Here is a 12,937-nt window from a genome sequence, read left to right as displayed (position 1 = left end):
CTGACAGGTTTTTCAGGGTTGGAATTTAGCATCCCAGTACTTTCATTGTAATCAGATCCATCTTATTTGACTGAAGAAGTACCAGAAGAGTAGCTAGCTACATAGGTCTACATTTGGAAGCAGATACATAATTTCAGCTTCACTTCAGGCATTCATTTGGGAAGCAGTAGTGGGCATATTTGAATAATAAGCTGTCTTGTGAATTGAACTAATACATAATGCTACATAATATAATGTTCCCAATTGCAACAGTAGAATTTGTTCTGCTGGATAAATTGATTACTTTTAAGGTTTCGCAAATGGTGATGATGTACAATATTATGGCTACCTTAGGTCATTTCCTAGTGCCATTTGGCCTATTTCAGAATGAGGCAGTTTATTAACAATCTAGTTTTTTATATTACTGACCTTGGGAAAATGCTTCATGTTTACAGATATTTTAAAGCTGCAGCAGTCATTTTTAATCTTATCACTGGCATAAAGGATTTCTTTGTCAATGCATAAGAGACCTTCTAGTCTTGCTTCGTCCTGGGATTTCCACAGTGATTCCAAGTGAATTGCAGTGCTCTGATGTCTTTCAACTAAGTCTTTTTTCTTACCAACTGAATTTTGTTCAGAATTGGAATAGTTCCATGGTGCCTTTTAATTGATGGTTCTTGGAGTTCTCCATCTGAAAATACCTGTAGTTGGGAACTAAAAATGTGGTATAAATATGATTTTGTTCATTTTTACTGAATAGCAGCAGTTCTGTCTTCAAAACTCCTGGGTCTTACATAATTATGAAACGTACATTAATACCAAAACTATTACAATAACAGTTCTAACTATTTAATGTTACTATATGTGTGTTTTATTATCTATTTTTTATTTATCAATGTGACTCTCTAAAGTGGGTATCGAACTCACGGCCTGCGGGCCAGATGCGTCACGCACTGGGCATACCCACCCCAGGTTTAGCAAAGGGGAAAAACGTTGCAATACGTTATGTGACGACAACATGTCATTGCAAGTTTGACACCCCTGCCCTAAAGGCTCTCAGAAAAGCTGTTTCTGGAAGTCTGTTACCAATCAGGCCAATTTCATTCCCAAGTGGAGGGTGTTCCACATCCTTGGTACCATAACTAAAAAGTAGTATGTTCTGGTCTCAGCATTCTTCACATCACAAAAATGGGGTATCTCTAATAGTTTCTCCTGGGATATTTGCCTTGAACAAATCAACTTTGGTTGGAGCAGGTGGTCTTTCATGTGTCTTGGTAGTAATTGCATACATATGCAGTTTGAAACTTATTGGTACCAGTGGAGGGCTCACATGATCATTATAATGAAGTAACGGTAGTGAGTGCCAATCACTAGTAGACAATCTGCTGCACTTTAAGTTATCTTATAGGAGCCTCTGTGGTGTAGTGGTTAGAGTGCAGTACTGCAAGCTACTTCTTCAGCCAGCTGCCTACTATTTGGCAGTTCAAATCCCACCAGGCTCCAGATTGACTCAGCCTTCCATCCTTCTGAGGTAGGTAAAATGAGGACCCAAATTGTTGGGGGCAATATGCTGACTCTGTAAACTGCTTAGAGAGGGCTGTAAAGCACTATAAAGCGGTATATAAGTCTAAGGGCTATTCCTATTGCTATCAGCAGCTTCCAGGCACCTTCAGAGTTTGCTTCACTACAGAAATCCAACCAGGTTAAATATATGCCCCATACTATACATTCACATGAAGTAGCTTAACATCCTTTCCCTCAGTGCACTCTTATGGGATCTGTTTGGTACAAATATACATTTTATACCTGACAGCCATCTCTAAATGCAATTGACCAGTTATTCCAAGGTGTCTGTCTTCCTGTGCAGATAGCATCCTTTTTATTATCTGGAACTGTTGTACAAGCAACAGCCTTTTGCTGTTCACCTGGTTTGTTTTGCTTTCTCATAATGGCTCATGTGGCCAAAGCGTGAGTGTTACTGCCTTGCAGGAAATATACTGGCCCTTCCAATATTGGCACATAGTTGTAGGCATGCAGAGTGTTCTGCAGACATTAAGCAGTTGCTTTGTTGCCAGTTCCACGTTACAAGATGTCCTAATGGACTGCTGTAATTGTACGGTGAGAGAAGCAGATGATTGATTAGCTTTCATTCCACAACCATGGCTCCTTAAAATTAAATAATGATAAAATGGATACTTGAAATGGGCATATGTGGCCTGTGGCATTTTTATAAGGCAGAATGAAGTATAGGTAGTCCTTGATTTACCACAAATGAGCCCAACATTTCTGTTCCTAAGCAAGACATTTGTTAAGTGAGTTTTGCCCCATTTTTATGACCTTTCTTGCCACAGTTGTTAAGTGAATCACTGCAGTTGTTAAGTTAGTAACACAGTTATTAAGTGAATCAGGCTTCCCTGTTGCCTTCGCTTGACAGAAGGCTACAAAAGGTGACTATATGATCCCAGGACACTGCAACCGTCATAAATCTAAGTCAGTTGCTAAGCATCTGAATTTTGATCACGTGACCATGGGGATGCTGCAATGGTCGTAAGTGTGAAAAACCGTCATAAGTCACTTTTTCAGTGCTGTTGCAACTTTGAAAGTCACTAAATGAACTGTTACAATAAGTCAAGGATTACCTGTACTAATTTTTTTCTTAGAGGTATTGTTTCAGGTAGAAATCGTGTAGTTACTCCCCTTCCCCTTCCATTCATCATTTCCAGGTTTCAGAGAAACAGCCGATCTACTTGAATGAGCAATGCTTTTCTCAGAAGAATCACAATCTATGATCTCTATTGTGGTTTGTTCTAAATTTGTTCTATTGTAGTTTGTTTCTAAATTTGTAAAATGAATCCTGTGATATTCAGGCTCAACTCCCAGCATGTTGAGATAGTTCCCAAAGTTTCAAAAGGTGTTTATAAAGTGATGAAAGAATTACCTAGCATTCAAAATTGCGGTGTTGTGCTGCATCTGAATGGTCCTCTTTTCCTCCATCTTTTTAATCAAAGGTAATTCTGTTTCACTTCTTCTTTTCTCATTCCTCTGATACCCCTTCACTTCCCCTTTTAAACCTAGAGTGTTGAGGAACTCAGTACTTCTGCAAACTTATAATTCTTTCTCAGGGTTGCGTTTTACTTCTCTGCTGAAGTGCACTATTTTGTGTTTATTAACCAGAATTCTTTATGTGTTAATTAAATGGTGAAGCTTAAATCATACCATTAATCACAGTGTTGTATGATTACAAATAGTTCTAAAGAGTATACAACTTTCACTACTGGAAGCTTCTAACACTACATAGAATTCATATAGGATACTGCTAGTAAAATACACTTTAAAAGCATTTAAACAATTATGTTAGAACTCCTTCTAGATCAGGTTTTATTTTAGCTTGCATTCTACAACTTTAAATTCCAATTTATCTAATTAAGTTTGACAGCAGTGTTTTCCATTCTGGTAGCCATGTCCTGACTGCATGAACTTTCCTGTCCGAAAAATAAAATTAATATGCATTGTGTTCATTGTAGTTTAGCATATATCAAAAAAGCATTAAATAGTCCCTACAATAGTCTTAGTCCTATCATGGTTTACAGCCATAAATTTAAATAATAACAGCTTTTGCTTGTCAAAATCATTCTACTTAAAGGTTAAGCAGTTACAATCCCACATGATATATTTGCACAGGAATTAACCATTATAGTTGGTTTTGCATAGACATTATGAGTTGAGATTACCTAAACAAGTTGTCCCTTTCACATACATCTTCTATATGCAAACATTGTGCATCTGCACAAGTCTCCTTGTAATGCTAACACAGTTGTCTCTTTTGCTGATATTCAAGACAGTGTGCTTAATACTTTTCTAGTCTCCTCTGAAGATTATAAAATCTGTTGTCAAAGTAGGACCGTTCGATGCTGTCAGTGCTTGTTCTCTGTAAGCAAGCTGTATCTCCCTCACAGTTTTGGAAAGCATACCTTTTATCCTTGTGTTACATCATCACACTTAATAGAGGCAAACCTTATTAAAAATTCCCAGCACAGCAATTTTCGCATACGAGGACACAAGGCTGAGTGGACAAAGATCGTATTGTATGTTTCTGTCTAATTCCCCTTTACCTGCCTTCGACTGTACCTACTTTCTGAATCAGGATGTTTCTTCAGTTTACCCCTGATTAATTAATCCTAACAGATTATGTCAGTTTTACACCGTAAAACCAAACGGTGTAGCTCAAGCTCATCGAATCCCTTCTGTACATTTAAAGTAGGCATTACGGAGGCTTATTTTCCTCTCCTTTGCCAGCTTCTCTTCTGAAATCTGATCACTGCTTCAGCTGGGAGGGGTGTGGGCATGAGGAGAGGGAAGGGCACAGCCACTGGGAGAAGAAGAGATGCAGCAAGTGTGGAGCTAGCCAGCCGCCTTTAGACAAAGCAGTCTGCTGCAGCTTTTTGAAAGACAGACACACACATGCCTGCCTGGGAAAATAGCGCGGTCCTTTTGCCTGCTCATGGAGTGGAAAAGAAATTGTCCAGTACAACGAGAGACTCTCTGAACAAGAACAGAGGCTGCGGCTTGAATTTGAGGAGTCAATCACCCTTTGGCCAGGCTTTCTCAAAGAAAGGAGGCGGAAACCTTTCCCGAGCGCTGCATCCCCGGTGCTGCAGTATGCATTAAGAAGGCAGGCCAGGCTCCTGGGCGCTCTTTAATATTGCTTATCAGAGGATCTTCTCTGCAGGCCAGTCAGTGCAGCAGGATTTCGAATCCTTTCCAATTGTTCAGAGAACAACCTGCACTGCATTGTGTAGGCATCACAGAGAGGAAGGCGCAGGAACTAGTTTTAAATGTGCAGAACTTCAAATAACCACAGGGTTCAAAGGCTGCAACCCGAGTGTCATCACCAATATTGTGCAAATTTGACTTCAAGGGCAGGCATGCTAAGGAGGCTGAGAAAATACTGCGTGGTTTGCATAGCAATTTATCTGAGGATTGCAGAGCGGTGGGATTTGAACTTTCCTGATTACATCAAGTGCCTCCAGTTTCAGCAAAAGAAAGTAACAAATTCCTAGACTTTCCTAGGCGCAGACAAAAGAAGAAGTACTTTGCATAGCTTCTAATTGTGGTTTGCATAGCAATTTACCTAAGGACTGCAAAACTGTGGAATTTGAAATTTCCTGTTTACACTGAGTATCTCCTGTTCAGCAAAGGAAAGTAACAAATTCCTAGACTTTCTTCTTATAGAGAGAGAAAAGAAGATCTATTTTTGCATTGCTTCTGTTGATCTCTGAAGAACTTATTTCTCATTAACTGGCTGAAAGGAGGTGTCAGAACATATCTGATCCTAACTGCTACAGAAGATGGGTGTAGGGGAGGGTGTTCAGCGGTTGTTATTTCCCCCCCCCCCCTCCTCTTAAATCCAGGACTTTAAATGCTTTGTTCTGAAAACTACTTGTTTATCTGTGTGAGGAATGTGAAGGTAGTACTTGCATTTTGGAGAAGAAGATTAAGGATTGGCAAATGAAAGTCGACAAAGAATTGTCAGGAGCAGACTTTGGGTGGAAAATGAACTGAACCTTTTCATTTTGCTCCAGTGTATTCATTTCTGTTCTAATCTGAATGTTGGTGCTAATTCCCAGCCCAGTTCAATCAGTACAGGCTGTCAAAATGTCATATATCTGGATAGGTAGTAAAGTGACAGTGGCAGGACTTCTGAGCTTAGGCTTATCAATTATGCCTCTGCTCCTTGTAGTAAAATAACAAAGAAGAATCCTTATCATGGTTTGCCTGTTTCGGGACTGTTGGGGGAAAAAAAGTATAAGTCTCTATTCTTCTACTGCAGTGTGTGTGTGTGTGTGTGTGTGTGTGTGTGTGTGTGTGTGTGTGTTGCATGTCTTCTTTGGACAGCTGCTCATTAATCTGGCTGATGTTGCTTTTCCGAACTCCTATTGTGTCTGTTTGCTTCTTTCAACTGCATGAAGATGTATTTTCTTTCTAACTGCTTTGCATCTCCAGTGCTAACAGTTTTCCTTACTATTGCACAAGGTAATGAATCTGAAGTAATGCATCTCAAGTTGAAGTTGCATGAATGCGTCTGCTGGGCTAAGTGTATTTGTGAGCTGGATGCTCTTGTTACTAGCTCCGGCTTGGAATGCTTTGCTCTGCTTTGGAAAGTTTACAGCCCCTGCAGATGAAAGAGTGAGCTGACCAAGATTTTTGTGAGGTTTGGAATGCGTACACCTGGCGAGAAGCACACCTCAAGCCAGGAAATCAATGCATGTAATGCTTGGACCACAGGGACAGTTGTAAACAACCTGGATTCCAAGTTTTAAGTATAACTGAGAGTCAAATTAATGCTCTAAATTGAACAGGACAGAAGCTTATTGTTCATGGTCGGTGTGTGGAAGAGGAGCTGTCTGCCATCTAATTGTGCTCTGGCCCTGGTTTGGCTCCTTTATGATAATGACGATGATGTGGCAATGCCACTTCTCTTCCTCAGAGTGCCGCTGCTACCGCCTTAATGGGTTTTCCTTTTTCAAGCGTCTGCCGATTCCTTTTTCATCAGGTTCACGGATGCTGGAGCAGAGTGTTGGGGAGTGGCTGGAGTCCATCGGTTTACAGCAGTATGAAAGTAAACTGCTTCTCAATGGCTTCGATGATGTCTGCTTCCTGGTGAGTAAATTACCTGACAATCTATGACAAGGGTGTTGTTGAACAAGTCCATTGATTTTGAAAAAATATATTCAAATCGATTGAGAAAAGTATAACATGGTTATCTATCCTACAGGCATATTTTCACGATGTTTGACTCTTGGATTAAAAAGTTTGAACAGGCCTGACTGACAATAAATGCTGGACTCTCTTTTTTAGAGTGTAGATTTGTCCTGTGTAAATTTGATGTTCAAGAGTGATTCTCATTAAAGATAGTTGTATAGACATCTACGAAGTAGTGCAGGTGGAGAATTGACCTTAAATGGATATGCCAACATATTCCAAACATATCTGAAGTAATTCAGCCCCTAAAGTACTCACACTTTAGTGCAATTTCAGCAGTCCATCAATTTGAGAAGATATATCACTGCCGTATTGATTTATATACTTAGGTGCTTGCTTGATAAACGCCTGCAATGTTCAAATATATACCGCATGCTAAATACTATGAAAACAAATGTATCTAATCTCCAGTATATTTTATACACTTACTCTGGATGTAAATATATTTCCTTTTTTAAAGATTCTGTTTTCATTGCTAAGCTTAATATTTAAGAACAAGATTATTGGGAGAAAAGAAGCTTTAGCCCTAGTCATCCTAATTAAGATGAAAAATACACATTTATCTGCATTGGTATTCATTTCTTCTCTTAAAACAATGTCATTTGTATAGTTGATATTGCTGAACACTAGTTATCAGCATCTAGATAATTTGTACTCATTCATTGGCACAACAGAAAGGAAGATTACTATGAGATAATGTGATTTAATATAATTGCCTTGTCATTTTTTTTACATTTAACCATGGGGAAAGTATTGTGAGATGGTGAATTATCAATCTTCAGTATATAAAATACACATTTGCAAATCCTTCAGTGTAGAATATATTCAGTAAAATTTAGTGAAATTCCATCTTTGAAACAGGTTTTTGAATTACTTTGGGGGGGTGGGATGAACCAGATTACACTATACTATTTTCCAGAACACTGCTTTAATTCTGCCTATTTCTGTGGTCAAACCATCACTTTAGGAAGTGATAGGGACAGAATGTAGCTAGTTTTGTAACATATTATTTCAAGGTTTTGCCTTCTAATTATCCAGTTACATTTGGATAAGCAAACTGGAATGAAAATATTTTCATTTTGTTTATGACTGTTCTGTTGTATTATGAAGTTTGGTAAATCATGCCAAAATTGGGATAGGTGAACAGATGTTAGAGGAAGACATCTAAGTAATTTAGATATTGTTTATAAAATTTTTGTATGTATTTAAATCTAGTTTTTTAACATTAGATGAGTTTAAGCAATCTTTAAAATTCAATTATTGACCTGGTGTATTAGCTTTAGAGCACACATATTTATCAAGATTCCAGTTGTTTTAGTAATTTCCCACTCCAACACTTTAGGAAAGCTTTTGAATATTTAAGTTTTTTTCTAAAAAAGATGAAGTGAAGAATATTTATATTTCCTATTAACACATGCACACATACAGAGACATATGCACTTTTCTTAGTTATTATTTGTGCTGAAATCAGAAGAGATGTTTTCTAGTCCTAGCAAGCAATCTTTTAATCTTTTTAAAACTTTGGAAACATATATACTCTACACTACAGTATTCTTTTGGTGTTCATATTATTTGTTAAATACAACAGGAACAATACACTTAAATTCTTCTCTGCATTTTGGAGGCTGTTCTGTTGTAAAAATGTATGCAGTAATTTTTTGCACGCACACACAAAAATATAAATATATAAATATATTTTTATTTTGTTTAATTAGCCCTAGATTAAGAATAGAAAATGTCCCCTTCCCTTAAGAAATCATTTGTGAACTTTCAATATTTGGCTAACAGTTTTGATTCCTGTGCACAAAGTAAGAATGTACCAGTTCAATTTAGTTACTTTAGCCGTCTCTCTTCTCTCTTAAATAAAAATATGTTGGAAATTCTAATTGATGAATATCTGCATTTTGCAGATATTTAAAGTAGAACTAAATACAAATGAAGAATTACACAAACCCAACATTGGATTTTCTTCTCACTTTCATGTCTTTAGTATTCTTTCTTGGATGAATCTGGACATGGATCCCAACTGCCCATATTAGAGACATTTATTATAGAAGCTACTGTTGACCAAAGTATTCATTCTCAATATTGTTAATAGATTTCATAAAAGAACCATAATATTTTTAAAAAATAAGTTATATTGAACTTAATAATTAATAAATAGTAAGTACTTTATGGGCTGATACCTTAAATTAAATTGGGAGAAATGTTCTAGAAAGTTATGGTCCCTTGTTTCATATTTTGTCAATCTAATTTTTCAAGGTTTTGTTAGGGAGTTTAAAGTTATATAATTCTAAAGAATTGGCACAAAGGAGTTACATTAAATCTCACTGATATATAAGGTAGCTGAGTACATTGAGTAATGATTTTCATTTTGCCAGATGGCTATTAAGCTAATTGCTTCAGCCATAATATAAATTAAGTTAGCTTATTTTCATAGAATGATAAAACATAATTCAGTTTTTGTCATAAATAACATTGCCTAAAATATGTGTATATTTTGTCCTTAATGTTGAGAAATTTCCTACTATGTCAACATAGAGTCAGCGGGATATACTTTACATTTATATATTTACAAGAAAAATCAGAAAGGAATTCTTGAAATATTCTGCTTTATTTTGAGATTAAAATAGATTGCACTCTACTATTATACCTTCCAGTGTTAATTTTCAAAAACTTGAAAATAGTTTTGATTCCAACAAAATTAAAATAAAAAAAATAATAGGTAGTAAGAGGATTGTGTAAAATGCATTTTGCATAATACTCTGTAAATATTGAATATTATGAACCTTATGGTTTCCTGATAGATGTAACCAAATTGAAAGTGATGTTTCTAGTGCAATTACTGCGTTTCTCAACATGTAACATAACATGTGAATAGTCCTTGGTTTGATCTTAGAGAGTAATGAATAGGTCAAATCATTTACGGTCCATTTAAATTAGGCAATTCATATAGTAAGTGGGAAAATTAAATTCTGGGTCAAAGAAAGGAACAGTCAACTGCCCTTTTCTTTTCTCAATGCTAGGGAAGAATTATGTTTTTATAGACACATTAAGTCAAGCATGGTTTTTGTAATATACCACATTCCTCTCCCATTCATGGATAACATTGGTAACAAATATACTGGGGAAAAGAAGGAAATATCTCGCTAGGCTCCTATTTGTTGTATAAAATTCAGACACTATGAGGAAGACCTGAAAGGCTAATTCAGATGTATTTGGCAGAAACAATTCATCAAATTGTAGTCATACAGTGAACTGTAAATTACAGTTGTCATTTCAGTCCAGTATTTTACCAGTTTACTTAGCCAATCTATCACTCAAGACAGGCTGATAAACAACTTTTTATTTCCACCAATGGAACATCTGTGGTTCTAAGGTATTGGGATAGTAAAAGAATCCAGAGCGTCCCATCTGTGCAACTCTGATTTTCAGTTTTTACCATAGGATATACTATATGGGCAATAATTGATCTGAGGGTTTTCATAGTTATAAATTTTAATCTCCTGGTTGAACTCTTGCAATGCATTTTACACAGGGCTTCCTTGAAAGACCATTCAGAAATAGAGTAAGCACAAAATGCAATGGACTATGTGTAATTGGGGCCAGATGCCACAAACTTGTTACATCTGTGCTTGCAATGGTTGCCATAAGTTTCCAGTGCAATTCAAAGATCCAACCTTTATTCCTCACTTTTTCTAGACAGTGTTTGGAGCAAAAAAGTTGCCCATACATGAATACACTCTACATCCAAAGCTTTATTCCAAGCAGAAATCAAATGGAGAGTATCTAGGGATTTATTGAAAGATGTCCTTTCCTGCTCTGGGAAGTGTTCACAGGAAGACATTGAGCACTTCCTATGTCTTCAACTAGATGTCAATGAATCAAGATTTAGCCCCAGAGACTTCTTTGATTAATCCAGTTTTGGAAACATATTCTTAAGAAAGCAGACTGATAAGTGTTTCCTGGCTGTCTAAGAAAGTATGGGAGGCTTCAGTGAATGAATTCTAAGCACCATGTCATGGGAAGTAACAGCCAACGCCAACAGCCAAATGGGTACAACATACATATATACCTACAGTACAACAATACACAATAAAAAGTAGTAGTAATAATGTAGTTCAATTAAAAGTTACAATTAATCACAATTATGATTACTTTGTTTTGATGTTGTTTCAAAAGCAAATGCTTGTTTCCAAAACAAAGTTATATCCTTGGTCTGTGCTCGGCTTCCCAGGTTCTCCCCTACGCCTGAGGATTCCTGTGCTTTGCTTAATGACTAGCACATTCTTTTAATGGCCACATCATGGAGACCAGGGAGTGCTGGTCATGAAGCACCGATGTCTCACTTTACAGCTATCACAACATGCAACCATAATGGGCAGGCTCCATTACGGTTGTATCTTGAGGACTACCTGTAATGATTCTTGCATCTAACAGTAAAAGGTCTGATGCTCCTCTGATGTGGAATAGTTCATTCCAAGAGATTTCTTTTTACAGTTTGCCAGAATGTCAGTGTTAGATCTTGACATTTCTACTCCATCAAAATCTAGTTTCTTTTGGTTCACAGCGCTGACATTCCATATGCTAGTACAGGGGTTCTCATCCTGTGGTCTGCAGATCCCTGGGGCAGGGGGCAGGGGTGGGCTGTCATCCCAAGGGTTCAGTGAAGGCTTGAAGAAATGTTGTAATTTAAATCATAAGTCTTGGGGGTCTGTGGCCATAAAAGGTATTTAAAGGGGGTCTGTAGTGAATAAAAGGTTGGGAACCACTGCGCTGGGATACTTTCAGTATTGAACTTTCCTTTTTCTCTGATCATATATACTACAGGGACAGATTCCATCCAGCTCACATGCCATGTCTTCTCTTACTTGATATAGGAAGTTCAGCAGAATTATTTGATCCCATGCCAGGCCATGGGACCATACCAGTTCTTTTTGCACCCACAATGAGAGTCAAATTAAAGCTATCCATTTCACGACATTTTCTCTAATTAAAATCACATAAAGCATGTACTGGATTTTTTCTCTTAGGAAAATTAAATATGCATATTTATTTTTTTTAAAGGCACAATTAGCAACTGGGGAAATTTGAATCGGGACAAACATGGGGAAAGCCTCATCAATCCTAATCATGCTCGCAACTGCTATTTGTACAAATGTAGAGAGTGGAGAAACATTAATGTCTATCTTGGACACGTGGTTAAAGTTTTCCTATTGGTTCCCCAGGTTCTTTGCACATTATTTAAAGAAATCATGTTATTTTATTCATTTGTTACATAATACTTTTTCCTCCTCCTCCTTTCTCCGCAAGAACCTGTGAGATGGGTTGGGCTGAGAGAATGACTGGCCCAAGGTCACCCAGCTAGCTTTCCTGCCTAAGGCAGGACTAGAATTCAGTCTCCTGGTTTCTACCCTGGTGTCTTAACCACTAAACCAACTGGCTCTCTGTAATTTCTTGATAGTTTCCTATTTGTCAAAATAAATATTTAATACTGAGCCCAGAAATGGTAAGTCTGGACTGATTCTTTTCCTGTGTTTATCCCAATTTAATATATTGTTTATTATATAATCTCTTATAAGTTGTTTCTCTTTGTGTCAGTCTGAAGGTATTTGTGCAGATCACTAGGGTTATGTTCCTATAATAGAGGAAACCAAATAATAAACCCTATAATTCAGGATAGGCAATTGGTTGATAATGCAGTTTCAAGTTTGGTACTGCTGGAGTACTACACTAGTTTCTTAAACTTGGCAACTTAGAACGTCTGACTTCATATCTTAAAGTAGCTCAGGTTGAGAAGAGGGTTAAATTTAACCCCCTGTTTTCTATTAGACTACGTAACATTTGTTGTATGTCTCTGTCACTTAATACCTTATTTTCAAATTTTACTGGTATCTGGAATAGAATATTAAGCTTGTCGGAATATGCATAGTTATGGTTGTACTTTTAAGATTTTCACGAAGTTGAATTCTGTGTTTCATAATAAGTCCTGCATTTATTAGTCTTAAACAAAATTGTATTTCTAACTATGTCATTTTCTTGTTCTCTGTAGGGATGTAATGTTATGGAAGATCAGGATCTTCGGGAAATTGGTATTAGTGATCCACAACATCGCAGAAAACTTCTCCAAGCAGCACGTTCCCTTCCTAAGGTTAAAATAACAATCTATGTTTACGTACAGAAAAAAAGTGTGTTT

The 12,937-nt window shown here is 37.0% G+C and overlaps 1 protein-coding gene across 19 annotated transcripts in view; it reads left to right on the top strand.

Moving 5' to 3' along the window:
* ANKS1A (ankyrin repeat and sterile alpha motif domain containing 1A) overlaps positions 1-12,937 on the top strand; it is a 116,879-nt gene that overhangs the window by 87,353 nt on the left and 16,589 nt on the right. For 18 of the 19 annotated variants that reach the window (XM_087959826.1, XM_087959824.1, XM_087959816.1 and 15 more), the window contains 2 exons: positions 6,533-6,639; positions 12,794-12,892. In XM_087959826.1, coding sequence (XP_087815952.1) covers positions 6,533-6,639; positions 12,794-12,892 — 206 coding nt within the window. Of the gene's footprint in view, positions 1-5,629; positions 5,783-6,532; positions 6,640-12,793; positions 12,893-12,937 lie in introns of those variants that run through there. The other variant, XM_026680370.2, reaches the window with a different exon arrangement.

Source organism: Notechis scutatus, chromosome 3 (assembly GCF_049901735.1).
Source record: "Notechis scutatus isolate UNSWTSFEM ecotype Mainland chromosome 3, rNotScu1.2, whole genome shotgun sequence".
Lineage (NCBI taxonomy): Eukaryota > Metazoa > Chordata > Lepidosauria > Squamata > Elapidae > Notechis > Notechis scutatus.
Note: the sequence above shows the minus strand (reverse complement) of the source record. Positions and strands in the feature narration are given on the sequence as shown.